Raw genomic sequence first — 23,267 nt, forward strand, 5'->3', positions numbered from 1 at the left:
GCTAGTAAAGCCTATTTTTTCAACAAAAAAATATGATAATTAATTTTCGATTGCAACCTAATTTTCTAAAATAAATAACTTGCAATATCAATATTAAAAAAATGCAATATTATTACGAAAAATCATCAAAATTACTTCTCGATTCAAATCTCCTACTATATAATGCATCATTGTACATTTTATACATTTACATATGACATAAAAATAAAACATACAATGTCTTCAAACTCCTACTTAATCGATATCATTTTTTGTTTTTTAAAAATAATGAAGAAAAAAACACAAAATTAGAATTTAATGTTAAAAACTTTTAGTGACGATTTTCTGGGCTTTTGTGGCGATTGTTGTTGCCGCTAAAGGTCTAGTTCTTTTGTAGTGAATCCTAGTTGGCAACGCTAGGGGGAAGGATTAGTCCCATGTGGCTTGCCACGTCAATAAAAATTTGGGGTGTTAACTCTTGAGGGTATTTGTGGTCTCTTAGGATAACAAAAGGTGCATTTTTTATCCCAAAATGTAATGAAGGGTATAAGTGGTCTATTTCACATAGTTCAGGGGTAATTTTGACCCTTTTTCGTATAAATAATAATACAAAAGACGAACAAATGAATTCTTTTTGAATCTGCATCTTCACTGACATAATAGGAGAGAAAAATTCAACCCCTAAGGAATGATTAAAACTATTTCTCTTTCTAAATTTTTTTCGAGCTTTAATGGACGGAATAGTTATTGGAATTTTACTACGAATGTTGAGCCAAACTTTGATCACAATCGAGGTATGCGACTCACCAGTGGCGAAGCCAGAAATTTCACAAAGGATGTCCAGAAATAACACAATATAATCTATTTTCAAAAAGTAGAACTAGTGAGATTCAAACATACAAGCACTACCTCATTCCAAGAAGGTAAAATTAGGGGTGTCAAAAATGAACCCAAACATAGGTAACCCGCCCTAAATTTTAAGGGTTGGGCTCAAGATAATTTGAATTTGGTTCAATCTCAACCAATTCAGGCCTAACCCATTTTAAGAGAATCATCAATTGAAGCCAATTCAATCTCCAATTTCAACCCGTTTTAAAAGTCTTTATTAAGATATGTTCCTATATTGAAGGTATGAATTATTATCTATTTAATATCTTTTAGAATTTATCTATCCATTTGTTACTTTTTTTAAAAAAAAAAATTGAGTTGAAATTCAAATTGTGATTATAAAAGTTAAATATCACTATGTTAAAATTATTGAGATTAAGTGGGTCAAATTGGGCGAGTCAAGACCCAACCCGTTTTTAGCCCATTTGAGCCCAAAGTAAACTGGGCGGGTCAAGACACAACCCGATTTCTATTTCAACCCATTTGAATATCTTCAATTTCAACCCAACCCGCCCATTTGACACCCCTAGGTAAAACCATTGGGCCACAATAGCTTGTTGTGTGAAGGGTGTGTAAAATATGTTATTTACTTGTATATACGGTATTTTTTTTCCAATGAAAGGTGTCCAATTGGACACCCTGACCACCATGTGGCTACGCCACTGCGACTCACCACTTGGAGACAAAGACTTATTGGTTTGTAGATAACTGGCAGATCACCACCGAGAGTTGAGCTTCTTTATGTATTTCTTTTTTTTTCTTCCTTCAGTTGTATAAAGACTCTTTTATATTGGCACGAGCTAGGGCTTGAGCGTACTTGGATCTTCAAGTAATTCAAGTGGATCTTTTGGGCTTGAAGAGCATGGATTGAGCTCGTCTTGTCAACATAACAGATTGCCGCAAATGTAATTGGACTTCATTTAAGTCATACTGTCTAACTATGTACAGATGAAAAAGTGCACCAATACAAACAGAGAGGTTGCAAAATGCAACTCTGAGAATCCACAAAACTCTTTCTAAACAAATTACTGAAAGTTGCACTATATTACAGTAAGTTCACTTTTGCAATGTTAAAAAAGCATAACAAATTTATATACACTGCTTATTACAACAGGAAAAGTAAAGTGCTTTCAAGTCTGATGAAGGATCAGAGAAAGATTATTTACACAGAAATTGGAAGGAGACTGAAGCTCTACGTCCTTCAAGTGACTAGAGTGAATTTCGCCTTCCATAGGTCCTAGTGACAGCTCCAGACTGATCAGAAATCTGATTGTTTTCCTTTTCCTTTAGTGAATGTACCATCCAACAACCGTCCCTCCAATAGGTATAGAATACTTCAGGGATATGTGAAACTTTCCAAGCATCAGCACCTAGTTTTTCTGGACGCAATGTCATGATAAATTCATCAGGCATGTCAAAGAATTCAAGAACCTTCAGATTTAGGAGGTACTCGATTCCAGTTGGCACAGTTTCAAGCAAAGCACATCTCTGGATAACCAGCTTCTCAAGATGAGGTACTGCACCTTCGCCGATTGTCACCTGGCTTAGTCCTTCCAGCTTGTCCAAATTTAAAAGCTTAAGCCTTTGAAATTTCCCTTGCTCAAAGTAGAGTTCCTTTCCTGTGTATCCTACAAGAAATTCAAGATGGACAAGATTGGGCAAATCTTGGAGATATTTCAGTGGATCTTCTGTTAAATGAGTCCACCTGAAGTAAATTTTGACCAAGGAATTAAGATCTTGAATCCACGCAGGCAACTTAACAATGTGTCCTGTCAAATACAGGCGCTGAAGAAGAGGCGGAGGAGACGACAGATAAGAAAGATCAAGGATCTCATGCTCTTCCACTGATTTAAGATTTAAAGACTCAAGCTTGCGGAGCTTTTGAATTGATGAGCACACAGTCCAACCATCTTCTTTTCTCAACTTCAGAATACAAAGTCGTCTCAGTTCACCCAACATTCCTACTTCTCTAAGTATGCCACTGCCAGGGGTTGCCTCAATATACACAAGTTTCTGCAAGGCTCTCAAAGCTCCAATTCCTCGGAAAGCCTTAAAACCTGGTGAACAATTGTAAGGAAGATACGAATAGGATACGTGGCTATAGACTAAAAGGTGACGGAGATTTTCAAGTTTTAAAATCTCCACAGGCAACTCAGTGACATATGTCTGCTTCAGATCTAATATTTCTAGCTGTTTGAGTCTTCCAATGGATCTTGGAAGCACTTTCACATTGGTATTCCTCAAGCTTAAATACCTTAAGTGAAACAATTGGAAGACCGTCTCTGGAATCATATTTAGAGGAGCTCCTCTCAAATCTAAAACTCTTAGCATCCGGGAGCTACCAAGCACTTGACTTATGCAAGACAAGGACTGTGGATCTGCTACACCAAATGTAAGCAAAGAGCGAAGTTTAGTGACTGACCTTTTCACTTGTAGGTTGCCCAACATGCCATGCATTGACAGCCGTCGAGTTTTTTCAGGCCACAATTTATTATGCTCATCCACTGTTGCAGTAAAGTTATCATCTCTTGATTTTGATAGAATAAGCTCGCGGTATAAATCATGAATCCTACCCAATTTCATGCTACCGTCATCATTGTACTGCACTGGATGGATCAAGCTTCTGTTGATGAGCTCATTGAGATAGCTGTCTGCAACGTCTTCAACTGTCCTCCGTTCTTTTTGTTTAACAAATCCTTCCGTTATCCACCGGTAGATCAGTGTATTGCGCTCAATTAGATGATCCTCAGGATAAATGCTCAAATACAGGAAACATGGCTTAAGATAGTAGGGGAGATCATTGAAACTGAGTAACAAAATTATTCTCATACTCTCAAATTTGTCATTGCTATCCAGTTCAGGGCCAAGGCTGTGATTAAGCATTCCCCATTCCCTAATGTTGTTCCTGTTCTTTGTAGCCAAAACCCCACCAACGGCCACAACAGCCAGCGGCAGTCCACCACATTTTTTCAAGATGTTCCTTGAAATGCTCTCCAAGTGTGAAGGGCATGAATAACCATGAAATGCCTTTTGGCAGAAAAGAATCCATGACTCTTCAGTAGACAAGGGTTTCACCTCATAAACATAGCCATTGGTCTCTATGCTACAGAAGGAAGCCAAATCCAAAAGACGTGTTGTGAGGATAACACGACTTCCATTATTTATATCAGGCAATGCATGTCTGATAGCTTCCCAAGCATGAATGGTCCAGACATCATCAAAAACTAGCACATACGTTCTCGATTGGAGGAATACTTTTGCTATTGTTTTTAGCCTGTTACTACTCATGGTGTTTAGACCTTCAGGTGCTGGCTGCTTCACTTCATCATAGAGCTGTTGAATCATATCTTTCAAAACTTCCTCAACCTTGAAGGACTTGGAAACTGTTATCCAAGCAAGGCTATTGAAGTTTTTCTTGACTGCTGCATCCTCGTACACTTTCTTAACCAGGGTGGTCTTTCCTGAACCTCCCATCCCCACCACCGAAACCACTTTAAGTCTAGGATCATCCTCCACGAGCCAACCGATTAGCTGCTGTGTGGGATTTTCAATGCCCACAAGCTCAGCTTCTTCTAACAATAATGCATCACCTCTGCGATCATTTGCAGCATCGTAGGCATGGTTAGAATTTGAGCCTTGCTCCGGGACATAAAATTTGTAACGGTACCTATGATGTCCCATTGCAATATTGTCAACTCTTGATTTGATGGCTTGGATTTCAATGACAAGTTTATGGCGGAATTTGATGTTTCTGATTGAGAAAACCAATTTAGCAATGAAACAACAAGATCCACGGTAGTGATGATCATACGATAAGAGCATGGACTCATCAAGAACATCCTCAATGTCATTAGCGACATCTCTCACTTGCCTAACCCAGACTTTGACCTCAGCATCTCCCTCTTCGAAAGCATCAGCCACACNGCGATGATCATACGACAAGAGCATGGACTCATCAAGAACATCCTCAATGTCATTAGCGACATCTCTCACTTGCCTAACCCAGACTTTGACCTCAGCATCTCCCTCTTCGAAAGCATCAGCCACACCAAGAAAGGCTATCATTCTCTCCAATTCATCTTTGATATACTGGATTTCATGCTTGACTCCCTGAAGCAATATTGCTTCTTCCGCTAATAAGTTTGTGAGTTTGTCAAGTAAGAAAACGACAGCACAGTCTGCCATCTCTACCTGATCTTCACAAGTGTCTATGTTCATCTCTTTTTGTAATGAAAATAAGAACAGCCCCATCTTCCTGGTAAATTCTTATGAAGAGGCAAAACTCAAAACAAAAACAAGTCAATCTGGGAATATTTCTATATTGTGGTCCCCTGATTAGGCATCCTGTTAGTCACTGAAGCTGCACTCCTTATCCATTAAGAAGACCTTGGACAGACTAGACTAGAAATTTCAGAACAATTACTCAGAAAGTTTTAGCAAACACAAGTAATTAGGTCAAATTACAAGGAACTTCTCTGGAAATTTTGGGAACTCCTTATTAAACTAATAACTAAACTTACTTTGGCGCTGTCTTCTGCCAGAGTTTGACTCAACAAAACGATATATTATTTTTGTTCGGTAAAGTCCCACGTTGGAATAAAATACTCTCTAACAAAGGCGACTTCGTATCCAAGAGCTTAAACTCACGACCTTTTGATTAAAAATGAGGGAGTACTTACCTCTGCACCACAACTCTAATCGGTAACAAAAGGATATAGATAGAAGCTTAAGATGAAAACTTATTTAATCTGATGGAACAGCTCTTCTTCTAGGTTACCACAAACTAGCAGAGGGAGAAGAGATAGCAGACAAGATGATAAGTATGTGGCTCCAAATGTTACCTTAAGTCAATACAGTTTCAAGTGATGAAGAACATTGAATATTCTCAATTGTTGAGTGGGAAAATGACTCATCACCAATTCTATGTTTTTTTTACAAATAGTAAGTATAGAAGTTGACAGACACTTTTAGTGGCATTTGCAAATAATGTGTATGTACATGTAAATGATTTGACATCTCACTATTTAGTCAATCAAGTGACCAGTAAAGTACTGAGTTGGTTAGAAAGTAAAGTACAATATCAAAATGAGCTTAAGTGAGAGCAAATGAACTGAGTTGGTTAGAAAGAGCTATACAATTTTCCAAAAGCGAATTGAGATTTAGTCCGTCCTAATATAGAAAATGCAAAAAGAGAAGAAGGGGATTTTACCATAAAAACAAAAGAAAATTATTATTTTTAGAATTTTTAAAGTTGAAATTAGAGTTGTGTTTAATCATTTTTTAAAAAAATAAAATAATATGGTTTATACATAAGTTGGAAAATTTTGAAGTTAGAGTTGAAAATAAAGTTGCGTTTGATTATAGTTTGCAAATAATATTTGGTTATTGGAATGTACTTTTTCTTAAACAAACATGAAATATAATTCAAATATGGTTACTTTTTCTTATTTTATAAAAACAACAAATTTGGAAAAGAAAAATATAGTGAAAGTGAAAAAAATGAATTTTCAAATACAACTAAAATTGTATTTATAATTTTCATCGCCAGCCGTTGATTTTCAAGTAAAGTGAAAAAAATAAAAAAAAATCATAGGCAAACAGATTAATAATATTAGACGTCTCAAATATATCATCTCTCTTGGTATAAACTACAATAGTTGTAGCACCACAACTTATTTTGCTAGAGGCTAAATTGAAGAAGAAAATCATTATAAACGGTTATCACTGTGCATGGGTCCTACCCCGAACCACAATACTTTATTATACGCAATTTTATTTTACGAAAGACGATTTTCACATCTTAAACTTGAGAGCTCCTAATCATACGACACCAACTTTACTCTTATCCAAAATTCCCCTCCTTTGGATGCATTTATTCCTTCCTAGAGTTACATGGCAACAACGAGGAGTCATAAACAAGCGCGAAGGCTTGGAATTCACCCACTCATTCGAATTGAGCTACTAATTTGGAGTACAAGCGCGAAGGCATGAAGCGGGAATATCTTCACCATTTGATATTGCATTATAAAGAGCTTCTATTGCATCAATAGTGGAAATGAGATTTACTTTCTCTTTTGCACCTTTTTTCTTAATTATGGAATAAAGTTATATAAAAAATGAACTGACAAAGTGTTTGTCACAAAAATTGTTATAGTTTCTATAGTTCAGTTGTGCCTCTCATGGTTGAATGTGAAAAAAATATCTATTCAATCTTTTCTCTACAAAATTTATGACAAAGTGATAATTATATTATGAGAAACGTATAAACTAAAAAGAGTACTTACCAATCTACTCCATCAATTTGTATTAAGAAGAAGAGATACCAGACATGATAATATTATTCTTCTATTTTGTGTTTGAAATCCTAGCATAGGTTGGTGGTTGGTAATGTGTCACAAAGTCAGTGCAGGTCAAGTGATCAAGAACATTGAACATAGAAGTTTACATGCACTTTAAGTGGCATTTGCAAATATTGTTTGTCTATATATGTGAATGATTTGACATCTCATTATTTAGTCAATCAAGTGATCTAAAAACTAATTTAGAACTAGTACAATATCAAAATGAGCTTAGAAGCAAATGGACTGAATTTGTTTTTTAGAAAGAGTTTTACTCCTAATGTGTTAGGAGGCTTTCCGGTGCAATATGAATAGATAGTCACATAATGTTATAGATAAAAACTCACATACGAGCTATTCCATATTATTATTTCTTATAATAATATACATCATATATATTATTTTTTATGAATAATTTTAAACATCTTATAAATATTTTCATCAAGATTTGTTTATAATATTTATTTATGAAGCAAAAAAGCTCTAAGCAAAAAGTATTCTGAACAAAAAATATTTTGAACATGAACGTTATTTTATTCTCCTTCCCCACCTTGTCTTTTGATTTTGTTTTCATGTATGTTTAATAATCAAACCAAATAGATAAATGTATATTAAATCAGATTTGATTTTAATAATTTAAAAACAAATTAAATTGATTTGATTTTAATTTTGGGTTAATAACCGACCCAAATGTCAATTTTCTTGACGATAATTTCCTAGTTGTCTATCAAGATTTTAAAAAATCTCACAAGCTTTCAATTGACTTGAAATGCTATTGATATCTTTTGAATAACTAGTATATCTAAAATGGAGTAGAGTAACTTTGTGGCTATTCAGGCAATAATAAAATTTTGAATTGTATATAACATAACTTTAAAGCATGAATATAACATTATTTAGGGAAATTGCAACTATATTAAATTATAATTTAATCATTGAGATAACTTGCATATAGAAAACCATGATCAAATTAAAAATAGTAGTCATGCTACTACTGTGCATAATTTATTAGACGAAAAAAGAAGAAGATTCTGATGTAAAATTTACAATAAATTTAATTATGAGATAATCAAAATCTCTTTTTATTTCAACAGTGTCTTCTGAGATTTCGGGCATAGGCTGAGGGTATTTATGCATTTTTCCAAAAGGAAAAAATAATTTAGTAAATTTGTGGGCAAGTCCTAAACAATATTGGAAAAAGAGAAAATTTCTAAAAATCGTACAATTCAAAAATGGAAATTATTGAAAAGGTTAATTTTGTAGCTCTCCTAGTCCTAAAAGATATGAAAAAAAGTTTCCAAAAAAATCTTATAAGAGGGGTTTGATGAGTTAAAGTTTCTTATTACACTTTTAACAAATTACTTTTTTTCCTTTCATAATTGTTGTTGTTGTTCGAGTGAGTGTGAGAAGAATGGATATTGAAAGAGTTTTCATGAGTTGTTACAAGATCGAGGAGCAGCCTGATGATATTTTCAATTTGATCGAATTAGCTCTGCGTGTTGGCGCATTCAAGTATCAGCCACAGTTTGAAAAGCGCAAAGCCAGGATAATCAAGTTCCTCATGAATCCCTCCATAACATCAACTGATGATGATGATGAAGAAGAAGAAGAAGAGGTTATCGAGGACAATGCTGGTGATCAAGATGACATGACCAGCGTTGAAGAGCCTGAGAAAGAAGAAGAGGATGGGTTAGGAACACAACAAATAACTGCAGAAAGCAACAAACCCTTGGTGACGAAGATTAGAATAGTCATAGGCAAGTCTTTACAAGTTGCTCCTGCGGAGAAACAGAACAATTGCAGTGCAATAACAGAAAGCAGCACAGAGTTGAAGAAAACTGACTTGGTTCAACAATTGGATAAACAAGGAACACCACAGTCCCATAATAGTACAACTATGCCATCAAAAAAGAGGATGAACGAGTCCACCAAACGAGTACATGTTGCTCCTCCTCGTGTAAGACTTCTTTCTGATTTATCTTTCGAGAAGCACNTATCTCATATAAATGTGAATCACGCTTGAATACAACATATTTGGAATAAATTACACCTAATTTTACTCGCATATTCCGGAGATACATATACCCAAGATAATTATTTTGGCAAATAAAGTAAAATTGTTATTTCAACATGTAATTAGCATAAATAATAGTGTGCTTTGCGTTGTTTCATCTCAATAAAATTCAAAATTATTGGAGTCAAATAATTAATTAACTTATATTCATTCCCTATATTTATTTGGATAGTATATTTTGATTATCTTTTACTTTTATATAATTTTAATTTCTTATGGATTTAAATGTCATCCACAATTGAAATTCGAAGAACAAATTGAAAATGTGTACACTTATATTTTATTTGTATGTAGTTAATATTCATAGGAGCGGAGCTACGGTTGTTCATTGAAAAACTACCCTATACATAAAAGTCAGATTTTACTTCATATTGATATGTTTAGAATTTTGGACACCCTCTCTTCGTGTTTAGACTCTAAACTTTAGGTGTCAAAAGAGATAAAGAGGTAGAGTATTCGATAACAAGACGATTTAGATATTTGCAGTATTTTTGTCCATTCTATTGTAGTTTACTTTGATTTTTTGGTTCGATTTTATCAAACTTCAATTCGATATTTCGATGTGCATATGCTAATTTTAATTTATACAGTAACAATAAATGCACAATTTTTTTTAATATCCTATTTAGGGTACTTTGATCCTTCCAAGTGTGCTATTACTTCAGCAGATCTGAATTTGGGGGGTTTGGGCTTTAGAGTGAGCCGCCCTTGTTCCTAAAAACATATAGGAAAAGGAAAAAAAAACAAGTACCCCCTAGACTATTACCCAAATCTCAGAGACACATTTTAACTAAACTAAGGTTCTATTACCCCTGAACCCATTTTTTTTGTAATTTTGTACACTTTTTTGGCTTACGTGGCATCCAAATATCTCCCGCGCTTGAACTGCGCGGAGTCACGGAATGTGCCACATAAACCAAAAGGTGTACAAAATTATATAAAAAATGAGTTCAGGGAAAATAGGACCTTAGTTTATTTAAAGTATGTCTCTGAGATTTCGGTCATAGTCTAAAGGGGTACTTATGCCATATCCTAAAAAAAATAAACTAAATTTGTGGGCAGTCCTAAACAATATAGGAAAAGGAAAGGGAAAATGCATAAGTACCCCCAATCTATGCCCAAAATCATTTAGACACACCTAACCTTTACTAAAGTCCTATTACCCCCAAACTTATTTTATATATAATTTTCTACCCTTTTTGGCCTACATGGCACTATCTTGTGGATCCATCGCGTGTTGACAATTTTTTCAAGGATAGTGCCATGTAGGCCGAAAAGGGGTAGAAAATTAATTAAAAATAAGTTCGGGAGGGTAATAGGATCTTAGTAAAGGTTAGGTGTGTCTTAGGAATTTCGGGCATAGGCTGGGGCTACTTATGCATTTTTCCAAAAGGAAAAAATAATTTAGTAAATTTGTGGGCAAGTCCTAAACAATATTGGAAAAAGAGAAAATTTCTAAATATCGTACAATTCAAAAATGGAAATTATTGAAAAGGTTAATTTTGTAGCACTCCTAGTCCTAAAACATATGAAAAAAAGTTTCCAAAAAAATCTTTATAAGAGGGGTTTGATGAGTTAAAGTTTCTTATTACACTTTTAACAAATTACTTTTTTTCCTTTCATAATTGTTGTTCTTGTTCGAGTGAGTGTGAGAAGAATGGATATTGAAAGAGTTTTCATGAGTTGTTACAAGATCGAGGAGCAGCCTGACGATATTTTCAACTTGATCGAATTAGCTCTGCGTGTTGGCGCATTCAAGTATCAGCCACAGTTTGAAAAGCGCAAAGCCAGGATAATCAAGTTCCTCATGAATCCCTCCATAACATCAACTGATGATGATGAAGAAGAAGAAGAAGAGGTTATGGAGGACAATGCTGGTGATCAAGATGACATGACCAGCGTTGAAGAGCCTGAGAAAGAAGAAGAGGATGGGTTAAGAACACAACAAATAACTGCAGAAGCAACAAACCCTTGGTGACGAAGATTAGAATAGTCATCCGCAAGTCTGTACAAGTTGCTCCTGCGGAGAAACAGAACAATTGCAGTGAAATAACAGAAAGCAGCACAGAGTTGAAGAAAACTGACTTGGTTCAACAATTGGATAAACAAGGAACACCACAGTCCCATAATAGTACTACTATGCCATCAAGAAAGAGGATGAATGAGTCCACCAAACGAGTACAAGTTGCTCCTCCTCGTGTAAGACTTCTTTCTGATTTATCTTTCGAGAAGCACCTTGACAGAGACAAGCAGAGCCACAAAGGTTTCAAGAAGATGGAGAGTGATCATCACACAGAAAAGAAGAGAGAAGGAGCACAAAAGACCCCTACCCAATGCAGGAGAAAAGAGTGCACCACTGGTTCAACAACGAGCATGCTGCCGCCGTTGATGAAGATGAATGTACAAGTTTCTCCTCCTCTTCATCCAAAACAAAGCAACTGCAGCTCAAGTACAAGACCAATGCAGAAAACATCACAAAGCTCTTCAGTTGCAAGACCAATGCAAAAAGAAACACAAAGCGACAGTGATATGAAGAAGAAATTTGAATCAAGCAAGAGGAAGTTTGAACAAAGGTTAGCAGATCAAAGGGAAGCCAAGAGACGGATTGTAGTGGTAGACTTTCATCAAATGCCTAAATCTGCTAATGACCCTCCTGCTCCCAAGCGCTGTTGGAATAGGAAAAGGTTTTGAGAATATGATGATTCGAGTTGTTGTAAATTTCTCACCAGAATTTTTGTTCTTACTTTTTTTTGTCTTGTAATTTTGGAGAGTATCAACATTCACTTCATTTTTTGTATGTATGAATGATCTTTTACTTTGAAATAGAGAAGTTACATTCATAAAAGCAGCTCGAAGGACATGATTAGTTATGTCCTGGCTCTACGTTTTCTCTTGGCTAGTCGAGCCACATGATTACTTAAAACATCAGGAGACAACAAACTGATTACAGGTTTCTCTCCAGAAATTCGATTACCTATTTAAGCAAGAAATAATTATTAAGTAAAGGGGCTCTCTAATCTGTAAGACTGTAACTAGTAACTAACACATCCCCTTTTCATAGTCATACATTCACAAACTTAATCAGCTCTAAGTTCAAATTTAATATAGAAAGACTTGCTGGAGACAAGACATCTGAAAGTAGAATGGTTCATCTCAAAGTAGTAATGAGAGAAGTAATAAACAAGACTTATTTGCAAGACAACAAAACTAAAATTACCTTACGAGGAATAAGTAAATGCAAAGGTTGTACACTTCTCATTCAACATAGCAAGGATTTTTACTGTCAATGTTGAATTAATAAGAGTAGAGATTCTTAAGAGCACCTTAGCCTCATTTTCCTATAGTTTGGTTTGTTTCCAGATCTGCAATGAATTAGAATGCTTCCACTGTTCTTCTTATAGCAGTATTCATGCCTGAATTCTTACTCTCTCTCTGGCACAAAAAGTCATCAACCATTGGAATCGAGTGAAATACTGACCTGAGGATGATCTCGTGAGCTTCTAAAAAGATAGTTGTCTCAAGGTTAAGTTCAGCATCCCATTCTAACAAAGTGAAGATGCACCAACTCTAGATATCATAGGTATACTAATAAAAAAGATATTTCTTATTTGTGCCAAACAACTGTTAATGTTCAAGATGTGCGAAAGAAATATTGAATGATTATAAGAAGAAACTGAAGTCATAGAAAAAAAAAATGATCTTTTGTTTTGTATTTTAGTTATTTGGCAGCAGTAGTAAAGTAGCAAAATCAGAATGAGATTTCTAATAAATGAAAGTAAATTTTGGAACTCTGTACCGCTATTTGTTGCAGGTAAACCCAGTCAAATTACTTTGATGAGCTAGATATTAGATTCCTCAAAGTAGACCATCTCGCTCCATTTAAAACACAACCAGTTGCCCTGCCACAGCTCATTTTGGCTGAAGCTAAAGTGAAACAGAAAATCCTTTACGATTGCTACCACTTCAATTGCATCCAAGCTCCACCTGTAATGCTATTGGTAAAAGAATAAACATCAACCCACTCCCTGCAACTAATAGTATACACTATCACTTAAAACCTATACAGTTGCATTTGGATAACAAACCCAAATCAACTCAGTTTCGGACAACTGATAAAGGGAACAAATAGCTTGTAACATGGTGATGCCACGAGTGACTTTCTAAGCCAATGGTATTTGAGTCTCTGGTCTCACCATCTGCTAACCTGCCTGAGTTTTAAAAGTTCCCATCTTGAATAAACAGAAAGCTACTCAATTTACAAATCTTGTAAATGCATACATATAGATGTTCAGGTCTGGCGAATTTTAAAGATTTATAGCAAGTATATTACTGTAACACTACTTATCCTGATAGATTAAGTTAACTGGTTCCATCACTTCTTTTCTTTTGGCATAATATCAATCTCATTCAGCATAGTCAAAAAATTTGTAGGTTGCACTCTTTTCTATCTCTTCAGAAAATTGATGACGTATTTAAGCAACAAACAATTAGAAAGGGATTTCTGATCTTAAGACTGTAACTAGTAACCAACGCATCCCTCTTTATAGTCACATATTCACAAACTCAGTCAGCTCTAAGTTCAAATTCAATTTAGAAAGACTTTCAGGAGACAAGATATCTTTTTTTTTTTTTTTTATAATCGAGAAATCCGTCTGTGACCCGCCCTTTGGACCAATCACAGCCTTCTAAACTCGGTGAATAATGGGCCCACCCCTCTACCCTTCTCCACTTAAATACCGGGCTTCGCTTTGCATGGTGTGGGGCTTGAACCTGCGACCTAAGCCACAAATCCTCCACATTTTGCCACTTGAGCTAGGCCTTGGGGGCCAGGAGACAAGATATCTGAAAGTAGATTAGTTCATCCCAAGTTAGAATGAGAGAAGTAATAAACAAGGCTAATTACCTTCTGAGAAGTAAGTAAATGCATAGGTTGAACGTTTCTCATTCAACATAGCAAGGATATTTACTGTCAACTTTGTGGTCTAAATTTGTCATCTCTGTGTTCGCTGGAGATGAAATCTGAGAAAGAATACCTCAGTCTTAGTTTAAATGTAACATCTGCAGCATCATATTTCATGAAGATAAAATCAAACGTAAACTTCGTCAAAACAGCTACCACTTCAACCTCATAACTTTAGAAAGAAAACTCAACATCGACCCAGCCCCTACAACTAACTGTATCTGTAAACAATCAAATTTGATTAACAAAACAAAATCAAATTCAATTTCAAAAAGGTATAAAGGATCTGCAGAGTTTCTACCGTTACAATGCTAATAAATGAGGACTAATAATAAGTCGTTGATGATACATATACTTCTCCCCTCAATAGCAGCATACAAGGCAACAAATAATTTAACAAATGAACTTTGTGCAGAAGAGGAACATTTATGAAAAGCGTACACTCTACACTACCAAAAGGCGAAATCAATAAAGAAGGAAATGTAAAATATAATCCAGACCATAGTATGCACAGAAGCTTTAATTGAAAAAAAATGAACTACATATTTCATTAATCAGATTTCAGAATAGTACTAAACCAGAAGTTTACATATACTATGATTGAAAAAAGTCATTTGATTTACATAGCCAATCCTAACATTCAACAAAGATTCCTAAGCCCTTTCTCCACGAATCCTCCTAGCAAGCTGAATATCCTTGGGCATAATAGTGACCCTCTTGGCATGGATTGCACAGAGATTGGTATCTTCAAAAAGCCCAACTAGGTAGGCCTCAGCAGCCTCTTGTAGAGCAGCCGCAGCACTGCTCTGAAACCTCAGATCTGTTTTAAAATCCTGAGTAATTTCCCTCACTAGCCTCTGAAATGGGAGCTTCCTGATCAATTACTCAGTAGACTTTTGGTACTTCCTGATTTCTCTAAGAGCCACAGTTCCTGGCCTGAAACAGCTAGGCTTCTTCACTCCTCCGGTGGCCGGAGCTGACTTTCTTTGCAGCCTTTGTGGCTAGCTGCTTCCTTGGAGCCTTTCCTCCAGTGGATTTGCGGGCAGTTTGCTTGGTACAAGCCATTTCAATTGAATGCTAAAAGGAAGAAAAAAATTGGTCGATTGAGAAAAGCTTTAATCGTCCATTAGTGGTGAATTTGAGAGATATTGTATATGAGTGAAGTAGGCAGTGAAATTGGAAGTGAATAACAGCTGTTGGATTATATAGATTTGGTGTTAACGGTAGACATCTCACAAACAAATGTTTGCTAGGATACCTAAGTTTGCCTAAACCTGGTATGCAATCAGGATTGTATTTGAGTGGCCTCACCATCTGCTGACATACCTAAGTTTAGAAGTTCCAATCTTGAAAATACAGAAAAACATCTCAATTTACAACTCTTTTAGGGCATACCAGCTGTTCAGAAGACATTGATATCCACAAATAGAGTTTCAGGTCAATTTCAAAAATCTCTAGTAATCTGGTTAGCCAAGTATACTTAAGCATACTTCCACATCATAATAGGATTATAAGGCCACAAAAGTGTTAAACTTGTGTGCATCAAATATAATGACTTTTGGTCAACAAAATATACAACTCGGAAGCTTGTACACGCTAGATCTAGCATAGTATTTTGGGATCTAGATGCATTTATTCGTCCCCAAAGTACATGGCAACAGCAAGCAGTGAACAAGACCAGATATGCACCTTCATAACAAAAATCACAAGGTAAAACAAGAAAGATTTACTTCAAATCAGAAAGAAAGATATCCAAATTCCCCTTCCAAATAGAGTAGCTTTCTGTATGTGTACCCAAGCCTCATCACAAAATATCCTTCAGTCGTCAATTGTTGGGAAATTTATCATACTAATATGTACAGTCAAGATCTTCGATTTTGAGCAAAAAATTAGTGGATACACTAATTAGATCTCAAATGCTAACAAGCCAGTAGTTTATGCATACTTTCATTTAAATGAATCATCAGATTTACACTAGCAACCCAAAAACTAATTAAGTGTTCATTCCTGAGCCCTTCCTCCACAGATAAATTTGAATTGGCATTCTGAGAAATCAGATAACAGTGTTTAAAGGCAAACTTCAGTTCAAGCACAAATTTAGGCCAGGAATCACTTCTCTAGCAGAAGTTGGAATATTGATCCAATAACCAAACTTTATTTTACAAAGTTCATTCAACAAAGTTGTAACTGTAATTGCTATGAAGTATCAGCACCAAAAAGCAATTCAATCTCCAGACCCAACACCTCTCCCCTACCCACAAAAAGGGATAAAGATAATTAATAGATTCAACTACACATACACAAATTAAGTTAGCAAAGCAAAAACTTACCTGAAAGTTGCAGGAGTTGAGATGCCTAGAAACAAACCAATCTCAGTTTAAATACAACAGCAGCTGCACCACAACTCATTTTGTCTGAACCTAAAGTCAAAGAGAAACTTCATTAAGTGGCTACCATGTCAAATGTAGCCAAATTTAAGCTATGATGACAAAAATGTAAGAATATATGAACCCACCTATTGCATTAGTAATAAACACACTAGCACTTTGATAACAAATACATACACCAAAGACAAAAGAGAAGATTGTTAACTTAAAGTTCTCATAATATCAAAATTACTCAAAACTCAAAAAGGTAGTAATTAATTGTCATAAGGAAAAGATAAATTGCTGAAAGCTCAAAGAATATGGCACCAAAAAGCCATAGCTGAGATTAGTGCAGCTGCAATATTGGTGTGCTGTTGCAATTTAATATTTCCATTTAATCACCTTTTAATATAAGCCAAGTCATCAAATACTATGTATTACTTAAATCATTAATCATTGGAAATTTGGAATCATCAGTACAGAAGTAAGGGAAAGATCTTAGATTTTTAAAAAAAGTACAAATTTTCATTAATCAGATCCAGAAACTGGTAAACAAACAGTTTACACCTAGTTCAACTAAAACTATCTATTAGGATTTACATCACTGAACCTAGCAGATAAACCCTAATTCACTTTAACCATTAAAAGTTTCTTCTTAAGCCCTTTCTCCGCGGATCCTCCTAGCAAGCTGAATATCCTTGGGCATGATAGTGACCCTCTTGGCGTGGATTGCACAGAGATTGGTATCTTCAAAGAGACCAACGAGGTAAGCCTCAGCAGCCTCTTGTAGAGCAGCCACAGCACTGCTCTGGAACCTCAGATCTGTTTTGAAATCCTGAGCAATTTCCCTCACGAGCCTCTGAAATGGAAGCTTCCTGATCAACAACTCAGTAGACTTCTGGTACTTCCTGATTTCCCTTAAAGCCACAGTTCCTGGCCTGAAACGGTGAGGCTTCTTCACTCCTCCGGTAGCCGGAGCTGACTTTCTTGCAGCCTTAGTGGCTAGTTGCTTCCTTGGAGCCTTTCCACCAGTGGATTTGCGGGCAGTTTGCTTGGTACGGGCCATTTTGATTTTTACTGAAGAAAACTCGAGTTCTGTTTCAATGGTGAACATAGATGAATGGGTAATGGAGGATTTATACAGAGAGAAAGGCGGGAAGGTTGAAAATTTGGAGAAGTTTTTAAATTTTTTTGGCATTGAGAGTCAATCTAGACCGTTGATTTTGATTTTGTGTTAACGATGGAGATTGGAGAAGAGATGATTACCCGGATGTCGATCTAAGTGATACTAAAGTAACAAATGCGTAGTCGCCACGTGGATATCAAATTTAATTAGTCCGTAATGTTTTCTTTTTTCTTTTGTTTTGTTACCACACAAGATTAGGTGGGTTATTTAACTTGATAAACATGGTGTTATTTTGTGAATAATTTGTTGAAACCGTTAAACAATAATTTCCAAAAAGAGTTAAATAATGGGCTTTTTTACCTTTATTTTACATCTAAATCATGAACCTTACTGTAATGGACCTTTTAATTTTCATAAATTAAAATTAATAATTTCTTGAATCCATGACTATATATGTAAGAGACTATTTATTGGCATAAACTCAGTAAATTTATGTTATTTTGACTATGGTTAAATCGGAAGTAGGATTGAAAGATGAATTAAATTTGTGATTGATGGTATTAACACGTTTAGTATATTTTAATTTTTGGATTTTATTATGTATAAGTTGAACTCCAAGGAGTCATTTGGAATAGACCAAGATATCTCATGAGATTATTTTATTCCATATTAAGATAGTGAAATAAGATAATATCGAGACTAAATAATACTCATTGCCAGACTAAATAATCCTGCCATTCTAGTTAGTCTTGACCATACTAATTAGTTTTCTGATGAACTTATAATTCTTATTTTCCAACTTAATTAACTATTTACAAAGCACTAATAACACTTATCATAACCAGTTCAAATGAGGAAGGTGAGTCATGAGAATTGAATTTTAACTACTTATTCACAAGCATAAAAATCATGATCATATTAGTAAAAGAGTTAGTTAGCTCATCAATTAAATTAACCCAACTAACTCCCTATATATACAATTCAAGTGTCACTCCATTTTCCACAAACTACTCCAAATTGTGTCGTAGTCCAAAATTTTAAAAATATGAGCAAAAACATGATGACTAGTCGTACTTTAGTAATGTTGATATTAGTAATAACGTACAGTATTGCGGTGAAAGGAAGCAATGGTCATCCTTGTAGCAGCACATTCTTTTCAGCGTTGATTCAGCTGATACCTTGTAGGGCATCGGTGGTTCCGTTCAGTTCGGTACCACCGAGCGAAGCGTGCTGCGCTTCGATCAAGGCTTTAGGGCAGCCGTGTCTGTGTGTTCTTATCAATGGCCCTCCTATTTCTGGTGTTGATCGAAGCATGGCCGTACAGCTTCCTGATAAGTGCACTGCTAACTTTGAACAATGTAAAAATCGACCTCTATTTTAATCATCTCATTTCTTCCCTCTCTAATAACTGTTGTGGAAAATGTTTTTTGATACTAATTGATTGGGCAAGTGATGAAATAGTAGTTTTCGATAGAAAATAACTAGTATAACGATTAATTTAAAAAAAATAGTGTAATTTTGATCGATGAAATTTTTGAACATTTAATTTTGACGATTAATGAATGTCTATTTTGAACAATTTTAAAAGTTTGTAAAAGAAAATGATTTGTGTTCGTGAAGGAAGTTATTCTTCCCCTTTTGATAAAAGAATATATTCTCTAGTGACCAAATACAAGAAATAATTGTCTTTATGATGGAAAATATTTTTTAAATGACTTTCGTTGTACCATCTCAATGAAGTTTTTGTTATGAAAAATCTTAGAAGTACAAGTTAATTGACTATCAGAACTTTCACTTTATTGGTGAGGGTTCGATTCTACACCTTGTAATCTTCTTCTCATTTCTCCTTCTCACGCTCGTAAATTGTTTTTGTTTTTATTAAAAAATTATCTGTTGTCTTTCTCTTTTACAGGTGAATTTGGAAAGTAGGAATGCTAGATTGATTCTAGTAGGTGTGGTGAAGGAAGAAGTCTAGATCAATAAATATGTGCAGGGGAGCTTAGCAACTCTGAACAATTAGAAATATGTACTAAATCAAATTAAGTGTTTACTTAATTGTTATAATAATTTATTTAGCTCGTCTTAATATCCTTGTTATGGTAATAATGGCCGACATTAGTATTATGTAATGCAAAATGGTCGCTTTGAAACGGTAATTAAACATTACTCATAAGGAATTAGTGAATATTTATCATTTCGGTGTCATTACATTTATTCAAATTTATGCGCTTATCAAGCATTACAAAAACAAAAATAAGTATCAATCGATATATCTATGATATAATTGGCTAATAGTGGTGTTGTGAGTGGTAGCTAGCAATGATAGTACGTAGTTGCTAGTAAGTGGTTGATGGTGATAGTTGGTGGCATAGACTGATAGTTTTGATGAATGATAGTGATAGCTAATAATGGTGGTAACTGATGATGGTGGTTGACGATATATAATGGTGAATGATAATAATGATTCTCTGTTGTAATTAATGATGGTGGTTGAACTCAAAATGCTTATATATATATCATATGAACATGTGAAGAAGAACAACTAGATTTTATTTTTATTTATATTAATTTTAATTATATAAGATACAAACATATCATAAAGTTATATATCAACGTGTAGCTAATATCATCAAACTGTATTGTTGAGGTAAGTTCTTAATTGATAAATATAGTATTTATATATCATGCGTGTATCAAATTTTATATATATTACATAATACATATTAAATAAGAGAAAAGTCATTAATTTGCTCTCTATAACAACACCACAAAAATAAACTTAATTATTGAATTTCTAGTTATTACACTCTAAAAAATTGACATGATTACTTTATTAAAAATAATTGATACATGATGGGAAAAAATTTATTGAGAAATTTTTCTAATTTTTTCGTATGAAAATAGTACTATTTTTTCCTTATAAATTCAATCAAAATATATGTGAGACAATAGTCAGTAAAAATAACCATGAACATTTCATTTTTCTCTATATTCATAAAAGCACACCAAAATATTTTTTAACTTTATCAGCAATTGATGCATAATCGAGTGATCCTGTGATGTTGAAAAAGCTGTATTTGAAAGCATCGAAATATTTCCACATGACCACATTCAAAAAAAAACGAAGCGAATTTAAAAAGGAAAACTTATCTAAATATATCATATTTAAAAGATATATATCATTTATAGCTATATATTTTTTTACCAAAATAAGTCTAATATATTTTAAGACACTTATAATTTATATGTAATTTACTTTTAACACATAATACAATGATTATAAATGCTAAACATTTTTTAAATATGGTATATTAAAGTACTCTATAAATAAAAGAATATGTTTGAAAGTAGTAAATATTTTATAAAAAGCCCTCAAAAAGGTAATTATCCCTTTAAATAAAATAAAAAAGAAAAGACTAGAAAATGTAAAGGCTAATTAATGTGTTTGTGATAACTTTCTCAATTAATTACTTACTCTGGTCTATATTAAGTGAATTGAAATATGACATATCTTTTTTAAAAAAACATTTAAGTGAATTGATATATGACATATCTTTTAAGAAAAATATATAAGGAAATAAATTTTAAAAAATATTTTTTACTCTCTTCTTTTTAATTATCTCTAAATCATTCTCCTAAAAAAATGTAATATAATTAATAACCTCATTTAAGAAAAAAGATCCCAACAATTCAATTGATCTTTTAAGAAATTCAATCATTTTTAACTATAAAAAGAAATTGTAACAATACACTTGATATAAATTAATTGGTGAAAATAAAATCAACCATTCATTTCATTTACGTAGACAAAATCAATCACATTATATTTCTTCTACTTTTGCATGATTTTACCAAAAAAAAATAAAAAATTCTATCTAGGCAAGTGAAGTTAATCTTCTTTTCAAATTCATTTATATATACAACTTCTAAGTTCAATTTATCTCTCAAGTTTATATATACACCATCAATTTCAACATCCAAATATCTTCAACTCAAAATAGTTAATAATCATCAATATGGAATCACATTTCCATCTGGTTCTCATCCTTCAACTTCTCTTTTTCATCGGTGAGTAGAGTCGTTAGATCTCTCTACAACTGTCATCATCAGTCATATTTCATATGAAATCGATTTTCATGTTATGCTATATTATATGTGGTCTATAATAACAATATTATTCTATTATATACAGGTGGAGATTGTGCAGTTTTCACATTGAAAAACAATTGTAATGTGACAATATGGCCAGGAAGTTTATCAGGAGCAGGTCATCCCCTGCTAATTAATGGAGGTTTGGAATTGCAACCATATGAGACTACAGAAATCAATGCACCTACTGGTTGGTCAGGTCGCTTCTGGGCACGAACCCACTGCCAATTTGACACCTCAGGTAATTAAACACGAGTACGTCAATTGTGTCAGGACCTGGTACTTTTACTGGTCACTTTTAGCATATCAAAAGAAAAAAAACATTTTTTTCATGCTTTATACTCTCAACATTTTTGTTAGTTTTTTCTCAAATTATTTTTCAAGACCTAAGACTAAACGTGGGTTTGTGGCTAAATACTCATATATATTGTTGTTTCTTGACTTGTATTAACTTTGTGTGGCTAGTAGGGGAACTTTAATGTAATTGTGGATCAAGATCTATTAGAAAAAAAAACTTGGGGGTTGGCCCAACATAATCCTCCTAAGAGGTCGTCAAAGATGGTGAGGATCATATAGTTAGCTAACGAAGTTGATGTTGAAATAGAAAGAAGGCTAATAAACTAAGGGCATGCAAAGTTTAAATTGGACATGTAGAAGTGGTTGGAGGGAGTAGTATATTGTACATAATTCTTTTTTTACCCATAATATCCTTACTATGTGACGTTTTCGTCTTTTCATTAAAAAAACCTTCTTTCGTGTCCTAAAAGTTGAATTGTAACAATAGACTGATGTTATCTAATTACTCTAAATTCTGCATACGCCACTGCAGGTAAAGGGACATGTGCCACAGCAGACTGCGGCGGAGTACTCCAATGCAATGGTGCTGGTGGCACTCCACCAGCCTCACTAGCAGAGTTCACACTTGATAGTCCAATGGATTTCTATGATGTTAGCTTTGTTGATGGTTTCAATATTCCAATATCAGTTTACCCTTCAGGTGGATCTGGAAATTGTTCAAATATACAATGTTCTTCAGACATAAACTTACAATGTCCTCAAGAATTACAAGTGAAAACATATGATGGTACAACTGTTGCATGTAAAAGTGCATGCTTTGCTTTTAATAAACCAGAGTATTGTTGCACTGGGGAATTCAACAATCCCAGCACATGTAAGCCTACAGAGTACTCACAATATTTCAAGAATAGTTGTAGAGATGCTTATAGTTATGCTTATGATGATGCAACTAGTATTTTTACATGTAAGGGGGCAAATTATTTGATCTCATTTTGTTGAAATATACAAATGTCAAGTTAGGGGGCTATTTTGTTTATGTATTTATTGCACAAGTTTAATGAAAAGTTTGTGAATTCAAGAAATACCTTAT

At 34.2% G+C, this 23,267-nt stretch overlaps 4 protein-coding genes and 1 pseudogene across 6 annotated transcripts in view; 2 read left to right on the forward strand and 3 right to left on the reverse strand.

Annotated features, from left to right (window-relative positions):
• Positions 1–1,948: 1,948 nt before the first annotated feature.
• On the reverse strand, positions 1,949–5,482 carry LOC125843538 (disease resistance protein RPM1-like). Of its 2 annotated transcripts, XM_049522659.1 has the most exons (3): positions 5,417–5,476; positions 4,882–5,386; positions 1,949–4,755 (listed from the first exon to the last, which is right to left on the reverse strand). In XM_049522659.1, the coding sequence occupies exons 2-3, from the start codon at positions 5,116–5,118 to the stop codon at positions 2,077–2,079; spliced, it is 2,916 nt and encodes a 971-aa protein (XP_049378616.1). In that variant the 5' UTR covers positions 5,119–5,386; positions 5,417–5,476; the 3' UTR covers positions 1,949–2,076. The 2 variants fall into 2 exon arrangements, with proteins under 2 accessions (XP_049378616.1, XP_049378609.1); XM_049522652.1 differs by having other exon boundaries at positions 4,882–5,482.
• Positions 5,483–14,823: 9,341 nt separating this feature from the next.
• On the reverse strand, positions 14,824–15,304 carry LOC125843747 (histone H3.2-like; annotated as a pseudogene).
• A 1,721-nt stretch (positions 15,305–17,025) lies between these two features.
• LOC125843742 (histone H3.2) lies at positions 17,026–17,707 on the reverse strand. Its single transcript, XM_049522931.1, has one exon. It carries the CDS (start codon positions 17,669–17,671, stop codon positions 17,261–17,263), a length of 411 nt encoding a protein of 136 aa, XP_049378888.1. The 5' UTR covers positions 17,672–17,707; the 3' UTR covers positions 17,026–17,260.
• A 1,054-nt stretch (positions 17,708–18,761) lies between these two features.
• LOC125843766 (protein M7) overlaps positions 18,762–23,267 on the forward strand; it is a 236,831-nt gene continuing 232,325 nt past the window's right edge. Inside the window, exons 1-2 of one of the 2 annotated variants that reach the window (XM_049522967.1) lie at positions 18,762–19,089; positions 19,644–19,704. In XM_049522967.1, coding sequence (XP_049378924.1) covers positions 18,777–19,089; positions 19,644–19,660 — 330 coding nt within the window. In that variant the 5' untranslated portion in view covers positions 18,762–18,776 and the 3' untranslated portion in view covers positions 19,661–19,704. Of the gene's footprint in view, positions 19,090–19,643; positions 19,980–23,267 lie in introns of those variants that run through there. The other variant, XM_049522974.1, reaches the window with a different exon arrangement.
• Positions 21,736–23,176, forward strand: LOC125843695 (pathogenesis-related thaumatin-like protein 3.5). The gene is made up of 3 exons (XM_049522875.1): positions 21,736–21,799; positions 21,924–22,121; positions 22,710–23,176. The coding sequence occupies exons 1-3, from the start codon at positions 21,748–21,750 to the stop codon at positions 23,174–23,176; spliced, it is 717 nt and encodes a 238-aa protein (XP_049378832.1). The 5' UTR covers positions 21,736–21,747.

This window comes from Solanum stenotomum, chromosome 1 (genome assembly GCF_019186545.1).
Source record: "Solanum stenotomum isolate F172 chromosome 1, ASM1918654v1, whole genome shotgun sequence".
NCBI lineage: Eukaryota > Viridiplantae > Streptophyta > Magnoliopsida > Solanales > Solanaceae > Solanum > Solanum stenotomum.

Bases quoted from the DNA above. Each gene is read 5' to 3' on its own strand.
- LOC125843695 (XM_049522875.1), top strand. From the start codon at position 21,748: ATGGAATCACATTTCCATCTGGTTCTCATCCTTCAACTTCTCTTTTTC. The intron at 21,800-21,923 runs GTGAGTAGAGTC...TATTATATACAG, and splicing joins TCAACTTCTCTTTTTCATCG to GTGGAGATTGTGCAGTTTTC. The intron at 22,122-22,709 runs GTAATTAAACAC...ACGCCACTGCAG, and splicing joins CTGCCAATTTGACACCTCAG to GTAAAGGGACATGTGCCACA.
- LOC125843742 (XM_049522931.1), bottom strand. From the start codon at position 17,671: ATGGCCCGTACCAAGCAAACTGCCCGCAAATCCACTGGTGGAAAGGCT.
- LOC125843538 (XM_049522652.1), bottom strand. From the start codon at position 5,118: ATGGGGCTGTTCTTATTTTCATTACAAAAAGAGATGAACATAGACACT. The intron at 4,756-4,881 runs GTCAAAGTCTGG...GGAGATGCTGAG, and splicing joins TCGAAGAGGGAGATGCTGAG to GTCAAAGTCTGGGTTAGGCA.